The sequence below is a fragment of the Lissotriton vulgaris genome, chromosome 11 (assembly GCF_964263255.1).
Source record: "Lissotriton vulgaris chromosome 11, aLisVul1.2, whole genome shotgun sequence".
Taxonomy (NCBI): Eukaryota; Metazoa; Chordata; class Amphibia; order Caudata; family Salamandridae; genus Lissotriton; species Lissotriton vulgaris.
The window spans coordinates 95603399-95618936 of NC_141699.1; the positions used below are offsets into that span (position 1 = coordinate 95603399).

General features: G+C 45.3%; 1 protein-coding gene across 1 annotated transcript in view; it reads left to right on the forward strand.

Moving 5' to 3' along the window:
* The window catches only part of DDX51 (DEAD-box helicase 51), a 171939-nt gene extending 158703 nt beyond the window's left edge, over positions 1–13236 (forward strand). Inside the window, exons 11-15 of the mRNA XM_086942761.1 lie at positions 3715–3831; positions 5373–5474; positions 10296–10359; positions 11063–11200; positions 12704–13236. Of these exons, the coding sequence (XP_086798887.1) occupies positions 3715–3831; positions 5373–5474; positions 10296–10359; positions 11063–11200; positions 12704–12730 (448 nt within the window). The 3' untranslated portion in view covers positions 12731–13236. The remainder of the gene's footprint in view (positions 1–3714; positions 3832–5372; positions 5475–10295; positions 10360–11062; positions 11201–12703) is intronic.
* The last annotated feature ends 2302 nt before the right edge of the window (positions 13237–15538 follow it).

Below are 15538 nucleotides of genomic sequence, written 5' to 3' on the forward strand. Positions count from 1 at the left end.
TGGCCGTTCGGGCTGGACTGTTCCCATTGGGCACAGGGTCAAGACTCATTTGCATATGGCTGGGTCCAAACTGGAATGGCATGTTGAGCACAAAAACGATGGATTTAGGCCAAGATCCCTGTACTGGGGTGAATGTATGACATTGTTCTGCATTCTGTCCATCAATTGTTCTTTTTGCATTAATCCTGGTGCTGGGCACATGAATGCTCTCCTATCCTGTCATGGATATATACGTACGAGAATAACCTATTGCCACCTTGTGTAGCTTCACCGTACCTGGTGCTGTTGATGGGAAAACTGGCTTTACCTGTTACCTGGCATTTGAAGACTGCTAACCTTTTGTTCTTTGGACTGTGGAAACTGGAAATTCATGTTTTTAAGCATGCGGAAAATGTTGCCCTGGGGTAGAACAGCCACCTAGTGTAAACTGTATTTTAGAACCCATCGGTTTTTGGTGATTGTTACTGGTGAAAGTTCTTTGAAATGCAACATATGGAATTATTTTTCCTAAAATGCCCATGTGAAAGACCTCCGACTCCCCCATATAGTGATAACCTATATTATCATGATAGTGCAATCATTATTAGCACAGTGTGCTTCAAAATAAACATTTTTGTATAATTTTTCTCTAAATTTATCCGTGAGCGGACAGGTCTACAAATTCTTCAGTATTTACCAATGTTACTGGCCAAATGTGCTTTAAACAGATATCACCATGTGAATCTGTTTAGCCCAACAATGCCTTTTCGTAAAACCCTACCCCGTGCCAATAGAGAGGTTTACAATTCCTTCTGTGTTTTTGCCAATGTTACTCACCCAATTCACTTTCATATGTGCCATATACACATCCACCAGTGACATTTAAGGACACCAAATTGTTGTGAGGATACAGGTCATTGAAATGCTTTTTTAGAGAGGTTGGGGCAGTGGCTAGCTGTCAATGTGGTGACTGATACTTTAAGCCACTAACAATTTATTTTTCTGAGAATGTGTTTTATAGAGAAAGAGTAAGTGATGCCTGATGCATGTAAGGTGCTGCTCATCCTTCAGTTCACTGTTCATAAGGAGACATTAAATATGTGCTTGTGCAGCGGTGTCTTTAAGTTGCTAGCGGAGTCTGGGGTGTTGTGTTGCCCTTTTCCTCATGTAAGATATTACACTTGTGAGCGTTTTCCAGGCCTATTGCTCATGTGATGAGATCATAATATATCTTGGAAACAATGTTTAGTGCATCCGTTCATATGGTAGAATTATTAAGTTTCATCAATAGCTTGAATACAAATTTTGAACTACAAAAATGAAGGTAAGAGTGGATTTGATCGTCGCCTGTCATTCAAGGAGGAGTTTCTCTGCCCACCTCTCCCCCTCTTTTCAAGGATGAAGAGCGTCTCTGTGAGGCTGAGCCTGACAGAAACTCTTCATGTTCGGGTGAGACTGGTGGTGCTGTACATGTGCTAAATGAACAGGTACCTGTGAGCCTGAGAGTACCTTTGATGGGCTGAAGATTTCACCGCCCTGTGGGTGTGACCTCAGCCCGGCAAAGGCTTATAACAATAGGGTGTATCAGTAATGGCCTCTGACCTGGACGCCTCCGTTTTAAGCCCCGAAGCGCCCAGGGCTGATTGTCCATCGTTGATGCCTCATCACAGAGTGGAGTGTGGTCAGCAGGTCTCACTAACCACATCCCACCTTGTGACGTGCAAGGGAAGGTCCTCCTCTCTTTGTCTGACCCATGACTAAGTCAGCCAGTGAGAGGAGGCGGCACCCTCTTCCCAATCCTCCAGGAAGCACTGAGGCTTCCCTCCCACCACCCAGTGTCACCGCTGCGGTCCGATTTTTTATTTTTACTGTTTAATATTGATGCATGTGTCTATGTAGGTGTATTTGTGCTAGTGTGCTGTGAATGGCTGTGTGTATGTATATGTGCTTGTGAGAGGGGGGGAGGTAAATGTGCACCCTTGTGAATTAATGGATGGGTGTGATTGTGCATATGAATGAGTTGTGCACATGTGGCCCGTCTGCCCCTTGTCGACATTTTCTGCAAGTTTCCTATTTTGAGCACATTTACTGAGTTTCTTTTTTTTGCAATAGACGCAGGTGCCCCTTACTAAATGGTGAGCTCGAATTGGTCAAATGAAACCACTTTCTGTGTGTAAGGAATCTGTCTCTAAATATAAAACCCTACGGCATACGACTGTGGCAAAGTAAAGCTTTCACTAACGGACCATATACAGGTGACCATACGGCTTTTTGTTGCTAAACAGGATTATTATTTTAAGAAATATTGTTATTGACTTAATAAACCCATCAGGCTTTGTTTGAAATTGCATGGAAAGGTAGGTATCCTCAAAAGTGCAGCATCTAACATGTCTACGTACTGAAGTTATTTATTAGTCATACAATAGGGTGTTGAATTGTTGACTGACACTACAGGTTAGGAATAGGTTTCCTCCAAACACACAATTTAGGGCTTGTACCTTATTTTTGGTGAATGAGAGAATGATTTGTCCTGCTCTGAAAACACCTCCCTTGTATTAAAAATTCTGGTGATTTGTGCCCTGGAGCTCATCTGAACATATGTTGTCCTTTGGTAGACTTAGCTAATAGTAGTAGGTACATCATTAAAATACTAATGTATTACTCCTTTTGTGGACAAAACATCGTGGATTCTTGCCCTAATGACGTAATCATCCAAAAAAGGAATGACCCTTGAAGTTTTTGGACAATGATCTCCCTGCTCCGCTGAGAGCAACAAACAATAATAGACTTGTTTGGAGATCTGGGATCTTGCCTAGAGTGGGTTCCCATCAGTTTGCCGCGGTGTCTGCCTTGCACACAATTTGAAACAACTTATTACAGATAAACTAGGCATCTCTGTCTATGATGAGATTACTGGACCGCTTGCTGCCTTTGACACTACATGCCGCGCTAGCTGCCTGCTGCTGATGCAGACTAAGGAGCCAGCTGTGGGAGGGCTTTGTTGTTTGCTGTTAGAGCGTGAGTGGTGAGGGGGACAGGACAACTTTCCGTCTTCTGCTAAGCACGTTACAACTGGTGGTCCTCGGGACTGGAATGTCTCTCCTCCTTTTTAATATCAATACGAGACAGTTGATGGTTCTTCTCTGGGGCCGTCTCACAAACACAACTCTTCTAAATCTGTAAATGTCTCTCATTTGATATGATTTCTTGGTTTGGCAGATGTAAAACTGTGTTGCGATCTAGATTTGTTTGTGTATAAGACTGTTTGTGTCACTGCTTCGTGGATGTGCTCGTCTCAACCCTTTGAGTTTCGTAATGCTCCGCCATAAATGAAATATAGTGCACAGTTGGAAAACTTGCTTATTTTGAGTCCTGACACATACTTCAAAAATACTTATTTTGTGTATTTTGTCAACACGGAACGTGTTTTCTCTAGTGAGGGCTTTGAAAGTGTCCCTAAACACTAAAGAGTCCAGGACTCAAAGGTTCCCTTAGATTTAAGAGTCTGCATTTAATGGGAAGCAAGATTGAAACCATAATTGTTTCTTCCAGTGGAGCACAGAGAAGAAAGGAGCTGCCTCACAGAACGATAGTAGGGTGTTTCGTGACCATAGACGTTCTAGAAATTTAGTATGGTTTATTCATTATCTAGAAAATGTATGAAGTGCTGTCTTCAGTGGGTTCTTGCATATGCCACATCAAGCTATAGAGATGGTTTTTTTCTGTTTTCTACAGGCTGTTCCTCCTAATCCGGGCATTTGGTGGGGTGAAGGTAGCCGAGTTCTCTTCCCTCCTGAGCCCCTCTGAGCGACAGAAGACGCTGAAGGAGTTCAAGCAAGGGAAGATTCAGATGTGAGTGCCCATGCAGTGAAAAACAACTCTAATGTGAAGTTTGGGGGTGGTTTGATTTTATTGCATTTAAGTTCTGCCTAATTGTGAAAAAAGCGAACGGGAGAATTGTGTGGAAAAACTCCACCAAGGGATCGCTGGCAGTCTCCTGGGAAAGAGACTGGAGGGACCAGAAAGCAGTTGCTGTAGGAAGAAGAGGAGAAATTAGTACATAAATAAGAGGAAAAGCTTGAATGGAATTGAGACTGTGTTTGCTGGTGGCAAGGATAGAGCCTGGAAAGGGAAAAAAAGAGAGAGGAGTGCATAGAATCAGAACTGCCTAATTGGTGTGTGGGATGGGCTACATGGGTTGAATAGTTATGAAAAGAATCAGGTGTTATTTGCACAGATTGTTAAAGTTTGAGTGACATCTACTAATGGATTTGGCATCAACATGAGAAAGGATGTAATCTACAGAGGGGTAAAGATGTGGAGAGGAAGCAGGGTGTAGAATTTGAATTGGGGATAAATGACAATTCATGAGAGGATCACATATGCAGACAATAAAGGTATAAAAAGAATGAGAAGGATCGTTGCATCTCACGTGGATGAGCTTTTCCAAGTTCGAAAGGTTTGAAAGTCACGCCACATTGCTTATGTGTGGCCTCAAGCACCATGAACCCGATAGTTGTCCTGAAGCCAATTCACTGGCTACAGATTGTACATAAACCTTTGCTCAGGCTATCTCTTGGCAATCTGACGAGCACCATCCAAACCTACCTGCCTCTCTGAGCTTATTTGACATTTTCCTTCACTAGTGCCAAGAAAATGGTGGCATATTTAGGGCTCCTCCCGCTGAAAGGCCTTCCCACCCCACATGAGACAGAGAAACTTGCTAAAACTTTGCACGGTCCCTATTCTGTGTCTGTTTTGCTTCCTCTGAGGGTATTTCATCGAACCTTTGACTGATTCACTCCAGTATAGGTCTGCTCTAACATCAACACCAGTCCGTGATCCTCTGGCCAATAAAACACCTATGACCAAGACATAACATTCACACAAGTGGTAGAATCCTGTTGGTGCCTCCTCCACAGGTCTGTGCCATCACACTTCTTGGCTACATGTAGCCCACCAATCAATCAGGGCTACAGAATTAGACTTTAGTAAATGCATAGTTATCTTGAGCCACATTCTTGACTTCATTGTGCCCCCACTCTTTCTGCAAAGCACTCTAAAGCAGCCTCGAGCACTAATAAAACCAAAATACGTGCATAAAATAAACAAGTGTCACACTGTACATATTGAGGCGGTATAGTAAGTAGATGGAAGAGTATACAGTTGAAAGAGTTGTTGAAATGAATGTTTGTGGACTGAGATGACTGAGAAAGGGTTCAGATTGAAAGATCACAGAGGCACTCAGGCATTTGCATTATAAAGAGTCCGAAGTTCCGGATATTTTCTTAGGAACTAGAGCCCTGTCCCTGGTACGAGCTTCAGTAGAGGATCAACGTCGTCGTTTGTGTGCCAGCACAAAAACATCACTATGTTTTGTTTTCTACCCAAAGTTTGATCAGCACAGATGCCACCTCACGAGGGATTGACATTGAAGGGGTGAGGTGTGTGATCAACTACGATGCCCCACAGTATTTCCGGGTCTACATCCACAGGTGAAGCATCTCCAAGTTTTTGAAGTTGTTTGTTTCAGATTATGTCCCACTTTTCTATCTTATTTGTGGTTTGCTTATGTTGTTCTTCTGTTGCTCATCTTTCTTCCAGCTCTGTCATTCATTTTGAGGTCTCGTGACCTATCAATGCGCAAGCATTGAGGTCACGAGACTATAGGGCTTTAAACAGACTTTAACTGACTGGCGATTTGGTCCTGTGCCCGTGCGCTTTTAGGTCCATGCGCAAGCTCATTGACCTAAAATGCGCGTGCACAGCATCAAATTGTCAGCCATCTGTTGCCCAGCTTGGTGCCGCTCCACCCCCTGCAGCATCAAAGGCTTTCACGGCCGGCCAGCCGTGCTTTCAGTTTCACGGCCGCCCGGCCGTGTGAAGTGCTGCTGTGTCGCATTTCTCCTCCCCACAGCAATGCCCTCCGTCTTGTTTCTCTCTCTCTCTCTCTTCAGCTCGTCGTGAACTAGAGGGGGCCAAGAAAATGGGTTAATTTGCTTCCCGAAAACACAGTGCCTGTGAACCGCACTCTCAATAAATTCCCAAAAACTATTCTTTCTGCTGAACTCTTTTTCAGTCTGTTACTTGATGGAATAACTCACGGGAATGTCTAGAAACCACATATTTAATTGCGAATAAATCGCGTTCTACAAATCTCAGTTTGGCTCGCTGACAATGACGAGCAGTTTGTGCCAGACTATCAGGCTGAAAATTGTAAGTACCCCATTCAATGATGTCAGTGCATGGTCCCTCCGAAGTGGCACTGCATCCGCCTGGGTACTATCCCAGAACAATGCTGCTCTCTGCTTGCCACATTGCCGCTGTGGGGTCATTCTTCTACATTAGCCACAGGCCATGCCACGCTTTACCTACGTGGCCACAGTCTCGCTCTGCAGATGCTCTCTATCCCTCTTTGTCTCCCTCTCTTCCTCTGTACCTTATCTGCATTTTTTCTCCGTCTCTACCTACGAACTGCGCTTGTTCTCCAAGTCTGTCCGCGTTTGCAGGGATTCTAGCAAAACCACCATGCTGTCTCGGTCTGCAGCCTCTCTAGCAACTCTTCACCTCTTTACCTTTGTGTTTTTTTATTTCTCTTTCTAGCTTTTTCAGCCTCTTTCCCTCTGTCCGCCTTTGTTTCTCCAACATTTTCTGTCTTGCTTTCTTTTCTCACTTATACATTATCTTTGTTTGTTTCTTCCTTTGTCTTTTCTTCTCTTTTTCTCTCTCCGCTAAGCTGCCTCTGCGTACTATGAGTATGTAGCAAATCTTCTTTTCTTTGCGTCTCATACTATCTCTATTTTACTTTATTTCTTAGTTGTTCTTTGTCTCCCTCATTATTTTTTCTTTTTCCTCTATTTTTTCTTAGTTTTCTATCTTGCTACTTTGATCTCTTGCTATTTTTTCTGTTCCACTTTTATCTTCCATAATTTGCCTCCTACTTCTTTTTTCATCTCTCCATTCTATTTTAATTTTTCCGCTTTCATTCTCTACTTTAAATGAGAATTATGATGAGTGATAAAACATTTGTTGGCAATTTGTTAATCCTGTAAGCATCCCTATCGTTTTTCCGTTAAATTGTAAAATCTAACCTCTAATATGTACTGTTACATGTCTTTCCATTGATTTACAAATGGGAAACTCCAAGTCTAGCCCTAGACCTTAGCCTACACTTATCCTTTACCCTTATCCTGTTTACCAGGCCGGTCGCTCCCCTCACCGCCACGCAGCCCCCTGTGTGACCACTGACCGCTGCTGCATTGTGTCTGCCTGCGTTAAGATTGACTGTGCCCTCCTTCTCTTCTGTACCCACGAGTGAGTGATTCTAATGCCCAGCTCTGCTGATACAAGGCTTCTAGACAATATACACAACCACCCCATCCACCACCGCATCCACCATCACCACATCCACCGCATCCTCCACCATCACATCCACCACCACATCCATCACCTCCACATCCACCACGACATCCACCACCACCACATCCACCACCGCATCCACCACCACCGCATCCACCACCACACCCACCACCAGTACATCCACCACCGTATCCACCACCGCATCCACCACCACATCCACCGCATACACCACCACATCCACCATCACCACCACATCAACCACCACCACATCCACCACCACCACATCCACCACCACCACATCCACTACATCCACCATCACATCCACATCCACATCCACCACCACATCCACCATCACCTCCACATCCACCATGACATCCACCGCCACATCCACCGCCACATCCACCACCATCACATCCACCACCGCCACATCCACCACCACATCCACCACCGCATCCACCACCACCGCATCCACCACCACCACTTCCACCACCACCACCACCACTGCATCCACCACCACATCCACCACCACCACTACATCCACCACCCCATCCACCACCACCACCCCATCCACCACCACCACCGCATCCACCACCACATCCATCATCACAACCGCATCCACCACCACATCCACCATCACCACCACATCCACCACCACCACATCCACCATCACCTCCACATCCCCATGACATCCACCGCCACATCCACCACCACCGCATCCACCACCACCACCACACCCACCACCACCACCACTACATCCACCACCACATCCACCACAACCACCACCCCATCCACCACCACCACCACCACATCCACCACCACATCCACCATCACCTCCACATCCACCATGACATCCACCGCCACATCCACCACATCCACCACCACCGCATCCACATCCACCATCACCACCGCATCCACCACCAGATCCACCGCATCCACCACCACATCCACCACCACATCCACCATCACCACCACATCCACCATCACATCCACATCCACCATCACCTCCACAACCACCACCACATCCACCATCACATCCACCATCACCTCCACATCCACCATGACATCCACCACATCCACCACATCCGCATCCACCACCACCACATCCACCACCACCACACCCACCACCACTACATCCACCACCACATCCACTAAATCCACCACCCCATCCACCACAACCACCACCCCATCAACCACCACCACCGCATCCACCACAACCACCACCCCATCAACCACCACCACCGCATCCACCACCACCACCGCATCCACCATCACATCCACCATCACATCCACCATCACCACCACATCCACCATCACCACCACATCCACCATCACCACCACATCCACCACATCCACCACAACCACCACCCCATCCACCACCACATCCACCACAAACAACAACCCATCCACCACCACCACCGCATCCACCACCACCGCATCCACCACCACATCCACCACCACATCCACCGCATCCACCACCACCGCATCCACCACCACATCCACCATCACCACCACATCCACCATCACATCCACCACCACCACCACCAAATCCACCATCACCTCCACAACCACCACCACATCCACCATCACCTCCACATCCACCATGGCATCCACCACCACCACATCCACCACATCCGCATCCACCACCACCACTGCATCCACCATCACCACATCCACCGCATCCACCACCACCACATCCACCATCACCACCACATCCACCACCACCACATCCACCATCACATCCACCACCACCACATCCACCATCACCTCCACATCCACCATGACATCCACCACATCCACCACCACCACCACCACCACCACACCCACCACCACTACATCCACCACCACTACATCCACCACCACATCCACTACAACCACCACCCCATCCACCACTACCACCACCATCGCATCCACCACCGCATCCACCACCACATCCACCGCATCCACCACCACATCCACCATCACCACCACATCCACCATCACCACCACATCCACCATCTCATCCACCACCACCACCACATCCACCACCACATCCACCATCACCTCCACATCCACCATGACATCCACCACATCCACCACCACCACCACCACCACACCCACCACCACTACATCCACCACCACTACATCCACCACCACATCCACTACAACCACCACCCCATCCACCACTACCACCACCATCGCATCCACCACCGCATCCACCACCACATCCACCGCATCCACCACCACATCCACCATCACCACCACATCCACCATCACCACCACATCCACCATCTCATCCACCACCACCACCACATCCACCACCACATCCACCACCACCACCACATCCACTACCACCATATCCCCCAGATCCACCACCACCACATCTATATGTGTGTGGCTCTGTGTGTGTTTAGGTGCAAATGCAATGTTCTTGGATTTTCGTCACAATAAAATACACTGAACATAACCTTCACAAAAGTTATTTACAAACATTTAAGCTATTGCCATTATAAATTACAATAACTTTTATTTAAGTATTAATTATTTACAAAATTAAAAGCCATTTTTATTTGTAATATCAATACATCTAAGTCACGTAAATACAACACACATTGCATTACAAATGCTATAGGTGTCACATTTGCAAAAGTTAAAACTATTGACATTGTAACTGACAAAGCTATTAATTTTGCTACTTTCAAAACCAACACATAAATAAAAAAAAGTGTCATTTAGAATACCAATAGCTCAAACTTTCCTAATGCGAGACCTATTGCATTTCCAATGCTTGTTTGTTTCTGTGTTTTTATTTTAGTTTTTGCTTTTAACCCTGCTCCTCATTGACATTAATTTCTCTCATTCCCTCTCTGCTTACTCGATTGCTCATTCTGGCTTAAAGAGGATTAATCGGTGGGTCAGGAGGAGGTAATTCAGTGGTTGATTAGTCGTTCTTTATAGTGATGTCCTTTTCTTTGATACAGGGTTGGAAGAACGGCACGAGCGGGCAAGTCTGGCTTGTCATTCACAATGCTCCTGAGAGTGCAGGTAAGTAGTCAAGCTTTTTTAAGGCAGGACTCCTTTCAATTTAGCCGATCATGGCTAGGGGATGGACTAGCGGCTCCATGATTAGCAATTAGTATACACTACATAGTGACTTCTGCTTTAAACTTCAAGGCACTTTCTGAGTGTGATCTTTCTACTGACACCACACTCAGTATGTGACATGCAGGTGGCACTCTGTGCACCAGTGCTCTGTTAACTGCAGTGTTATGTGATACATGAGTGGGTGGTGTTATAACAGAAAGGTAAATGTAGAAGCAGCCTACTTTGCAGCATGTTCGAATACTTGCATCTTAGTATTTACAGGTGGTGACGACTGAGTGCCCTCCTCATTACCGGACCTGTAGTCATTTGGGTAGCTGACCGACTACACTATCATTGTAACAGAGGGATCCCAGTGACCTCACTGCTAACACATAACCGAGGGTTATTGACGGAACTCTCTGTTGAAGCCAAACTAGAGGACATTCAATAAATTTAGCAAGCTCACTGTCAAATGTTAACCTGAAAATATTTAGGGGCAGCGTGACTTTGCTGGAATTACAGGAATTTAGGGTACTGAGTGACCTCACTGTCATACATAGCCCTAATCTATTAGGGAGTGCCATTGCGTCAGTCATTGCACGATCTGGATGGTCACAGTCTCTTTATGCTTCCTTTTTCTATCTCTTGTCTCTTTGCTGAGTAGGAAGCGTCGTTCTTAAACATGTTGAGGGACGCAGGTATCCCTGAGCTTCAGAAGCAGCTGGTGACGAAGGCGCAGCTGAAGCCGTCCTTAGTGGAACGATATGAGGCGGCATTAGTCGAGCTTCAGAAGACTGTTAAGGTAAGCCGACTCCTGTATGACACTCTCTATACTACAGGAAGAGCACGCTGTGCAAAAAGAAATTGAAACTGTTGTCTGTGCATTCTGCATGACATGAGTGGAGCTGAGAGAAATTTGGCGAGAATTGAGCGAGCAAAAGCCAGGTGGTAAAGTGCTGAACGTATGCAAAAGAGCATAGAAAGGGATAGATTGATGGATGCTGGGTCTGTCTCTGAGGATATGAAGTTAGTAAGGGAGATCTTACCATGGCTTTGCTGAGGATCTGTTGGTAAGTTGAGGATTTGTAGAAACATGTATAGTGAAATCTAGGAAAACATTTCAGTGAATAAGAAATGAATGTGAAGGTAGCTTTTAGGGCATTTCAGTGTCGTGCCTAGAAGTTAGGTTTGCAAGTTAGGTAGGTCAGACCCTGGGTAAATGGTGAACACGTAGGGCAGAAGGTGAGGTGTCCAAGATGTGGAGGTGAGCAGTGGTAGGATGTAGTTAAGTTTAAATATCGTCTATGAGTTGGTAAGCATTGGTGATGAGGACTTTGAGCGTGGAGCTGGAATGAAGTGGATTCAGTGTTTAGCTAGATGGTGAGTTAACCAACCAAGGGGTGACAAATGGGATGTAGACATGAGCAGTGTAGTAGATAAGATTGGGGTAGGGTTGAGTTGGTATAGATCAAGTGGAGGAGACTTGACCAGTTTGGTGATGAAGGAATTTCTGAACTTGTCATAGATGTGATGTAGAAATACTGTGAAGTAGGGGTTGTGCTGATATTTCTTCAAGGTAGCATTCTGCTAAGATTACTGCCGAATTCCGCGTAGCAGGAATATTTTAGGAAGACCTTGTCTTTGCGGTATTCCTGTACTTTTGTTTACTTGGGATTACAGATTAGGTCAAAACACTCCTTAAAACGTATTGTTTATGTACTGTGGGCCTTAATAATTTGATCTAGAGGGAGGGCTTATGAAATTTCACCACTGTTGGAACCCAAGTTCGCAGGTTTCATACTGCATCATCAGCTCCTGGAAAGTGATCAGATTGGTAGCGGTTAGAACTTGGTGAAAGTATAATTATCTATGAATTGCTTCTGGCGCTACCATGTTGTCAATAACTAATTAGTCATGAAACATTTGTTAGGACTTCTGATAGGAAAATGCATGTAGGAGTATACTGATCTAAAAGCATGTTGGGATGTCGATCAGAAGATTCAATGAAGTTGAAATGCTGTAGAGTAGCAGAGGAGATGTCACACTATAAGGACCCATAACAAATAACGATACAAGAACAAATTGAACTTGTACACAGGCCAACTTCTATATTTTCTGTAATCCTAGATTTTTTTTTGCTGCAACTTCATGTTAATACCAGAAAATTAAACATGGGAATCTGATAAGTCTGCAACACTCTGCCTCCACAAAGACGCAAGCAAGAGGGGCTCAATTAGAACATTGAGGTATGATTCTCAATGTTATTCATGTGACCCTTACAGTGTTGTCTTCTTCTTGTGCACAGGAGGAACATTTAAATAAGCGTGCATGAGGTGATGCAGACAGTAGAGGCAAGGACTGGCCAAGTATTGACTGTGCAAAAGGAAGATTGATGAAAGGCAGACACGAAAGATGGAGTTCAGAAAGCATGGAAAGGTCTTAACCTGCAGCCTTTTCCTGAGCAGCTGAGGGCCGTCTTCCGCAAGGTCATGGAGTAATACCTCAATGTCTGAGGGTTCATAAGTCGAATGACTGCAAAACCTCGGTTCAGTCATCGATAAATGCTGTAAAACTTTGTTTCAGTCCTGAAGTACCTGAACATATTCATGCCAAGAATAGTAATTGTGCTCAAAAGCATTTACCCTGAGGCAAAGACTAAAGATGTTTCAGATTCTTTCTCGGGGTGGGGGGTGTATCTGGCGGAATGTGGATGGCTTGATTTCTCCTCCAACCTAAAGAATCTTATGAAGCCCAACGTTTACAAAAGCTTGTCTTGGAAAATGAATGGTTTGTGTGATTTGTACCATGAGATGATTAAATAAATTATATTTTTCTGCATTGTTTTTTGTTTGTTGTCACCCTGCTCATGTGCCCTTATTAAATGACATCATAATTTAGTTAGCCTCCCAAACGTGGCAGATATTTATCATGGGTAATAAATGTTAATCAGCAGCTCCACAAGACTGCAATTTTTAACGCGAACAAATTGCAAAGAACTGTCTCTCTAAAGCTACTTAAAGCAATTTTACTGGAATCCTAAATGCTGCACCTATGCAGGTCTTGGTGAGAATAAAATCCAAGGGAATAAGCGGTTCCACCATTACCCAACTCAATTTACTTAGTCGTCCTCAGAAGAGTACCATTTTTAGATGAACCTCTGAAATTTTGAACCTTTGACCCTTGTGGTTAAACAAGTATCTTCACACTACGTGTATTTATTCCACGCTTTCCATAAATCTCCACGTCCAAAGCTGTCTTGAGTGTATTAAGTGTATGTTCGTAACATGGCTCGCTGCAGATACACATGCTCTACATACTTCTGCCATCCCGGGAAAACATTTGCAACTTGTTTTTGTTTGAAGAAATCTTTCAAGTCACGTGACATTGTGTGACTCCTCCTTTAGCTGGCAATGCGCATGGATGCCGACTACATTGTTGCATTGTTTATCTCTGCCATCGGTTTTGGACACGTATCAGCGCCCCTCCCAGACTAAACGTCTGTTTTTGATTCAGGTCCACAACCTCTGCGCTCCTCGCTAAGACACAAAATGGCAAAACTTCACCTCCAGGTTTACACAACACAGTCCATGGGCAATGCTTTGTGGATGAACTGGTCACAAAACTTTGTCTATGCCTTTCCTCCTCTCCACTTTCCCTTACATAGTGAGGCTTCCACTTGGGACAGACAATCCTGGTTCTCAACCCTCCTTAGAGATCTCCATCGCTTCTTACAAGCCACTTCACAACAGGCCAGACCTCACACAGAACCAAGGCAGAATCTGACATCCAGACCCCAATCTGTCTCCTTAGGTAACAAAATGTATATACGTTAACCTACCTCAAGAATGCGTGGACATCCTGAAGGAAGCGCAGGCCCTCTTCACAGGCCTGCTGTACTGTTAAGTGGAAAGTTTGTCTGCTATTCCATCTCAAGTTGCATAGACCCTCCCCCCCCCCCCCCCCCCCCCCCCCAAACCAGTGGTCTAAGACCTTGTATGCTACCTCCTGTATGTACAAAAGCCAGGGCAGCCTACACCTATATGGCTACATTTAACCGCCATCGCTGCATATATGCAGAACATGGAACACTTATCACTTTTCAAAATCCCTGTCATCAAAGCCTTCATGGGAGGCCTTCTAAGAATCATGCCACCTGCCTCAACATAGACCTTAATGTTGTCCTTACTAGTCTCATGGGCCTCCTTTTGAACAACTATACTCATGCCCTCTCCAATTCCGATCATGGAAGGTCGCTTCCCTCTGTGCTATTGCGGCCCCCAAGAGAATTGCGGGCTATTACCCTGCAGGAACCTTTCTTCCAGGCCCACAATGACGAAGTTTTCCCAAGGACAACCATACATTCTTACCCAAGGTTGTTACTTTTCAATTTCCACCAAACCCTAGAGCTCCCAGTCTGTCTTACACAGTCCACTTCAGTAGCCGAAACAGCACTCCAAACATTTGCCGTTATGCGCATCATCATGTATTAAACTGACAGGACCAAATCCTCTCGCAAGACGCAGCAGATTTTTGTTTTCTTTGCTGAACCACATGAAGGTCACCGTATGTCAAAGGCAGGTCCAGCCAGATGGCTTGCCGGATGCATCGAGACCTGCTACCTTAAAGCCAACGGAGCCCTACCTGCCTCTCCCAGGCCACATTTCACTTGTAAGCAGAGTGCCACTATAGCTTTCCAGGGAATAGCTCCATAGCTGACACTTCTAAAGCAGCTACATGGTGAACTCCTCACACTTTCACAAAACATTACTGTGTGGACATTCTGGCACGCCAACAAACTAGAATCAGACAAAATGTCTTAAGGACTCTGTTTCAGACAGCAGCACCATCACTGGCTGATCACCAATATAGGGAGTACTGTTTTACAGTGTATGCAAGGCGTGTGTATCTACAGCCACACAGGCTATGAACTGAGTATATTACCCTATAAGCACCTGTAGAGTATAGTGCTGTAGATTCACATGCAAACTCCTCCTCTGAAGCCAGTGGTTGCAACAGATACCCTCACTTTTAACTTCCTCTTTTTGTATACACATCACATGCATTGTCACCATACTATCCTACTCACTTCTCCATACGTACTCCATATTTACTCTGTGCGGAAAACAATCTAACAATGAAA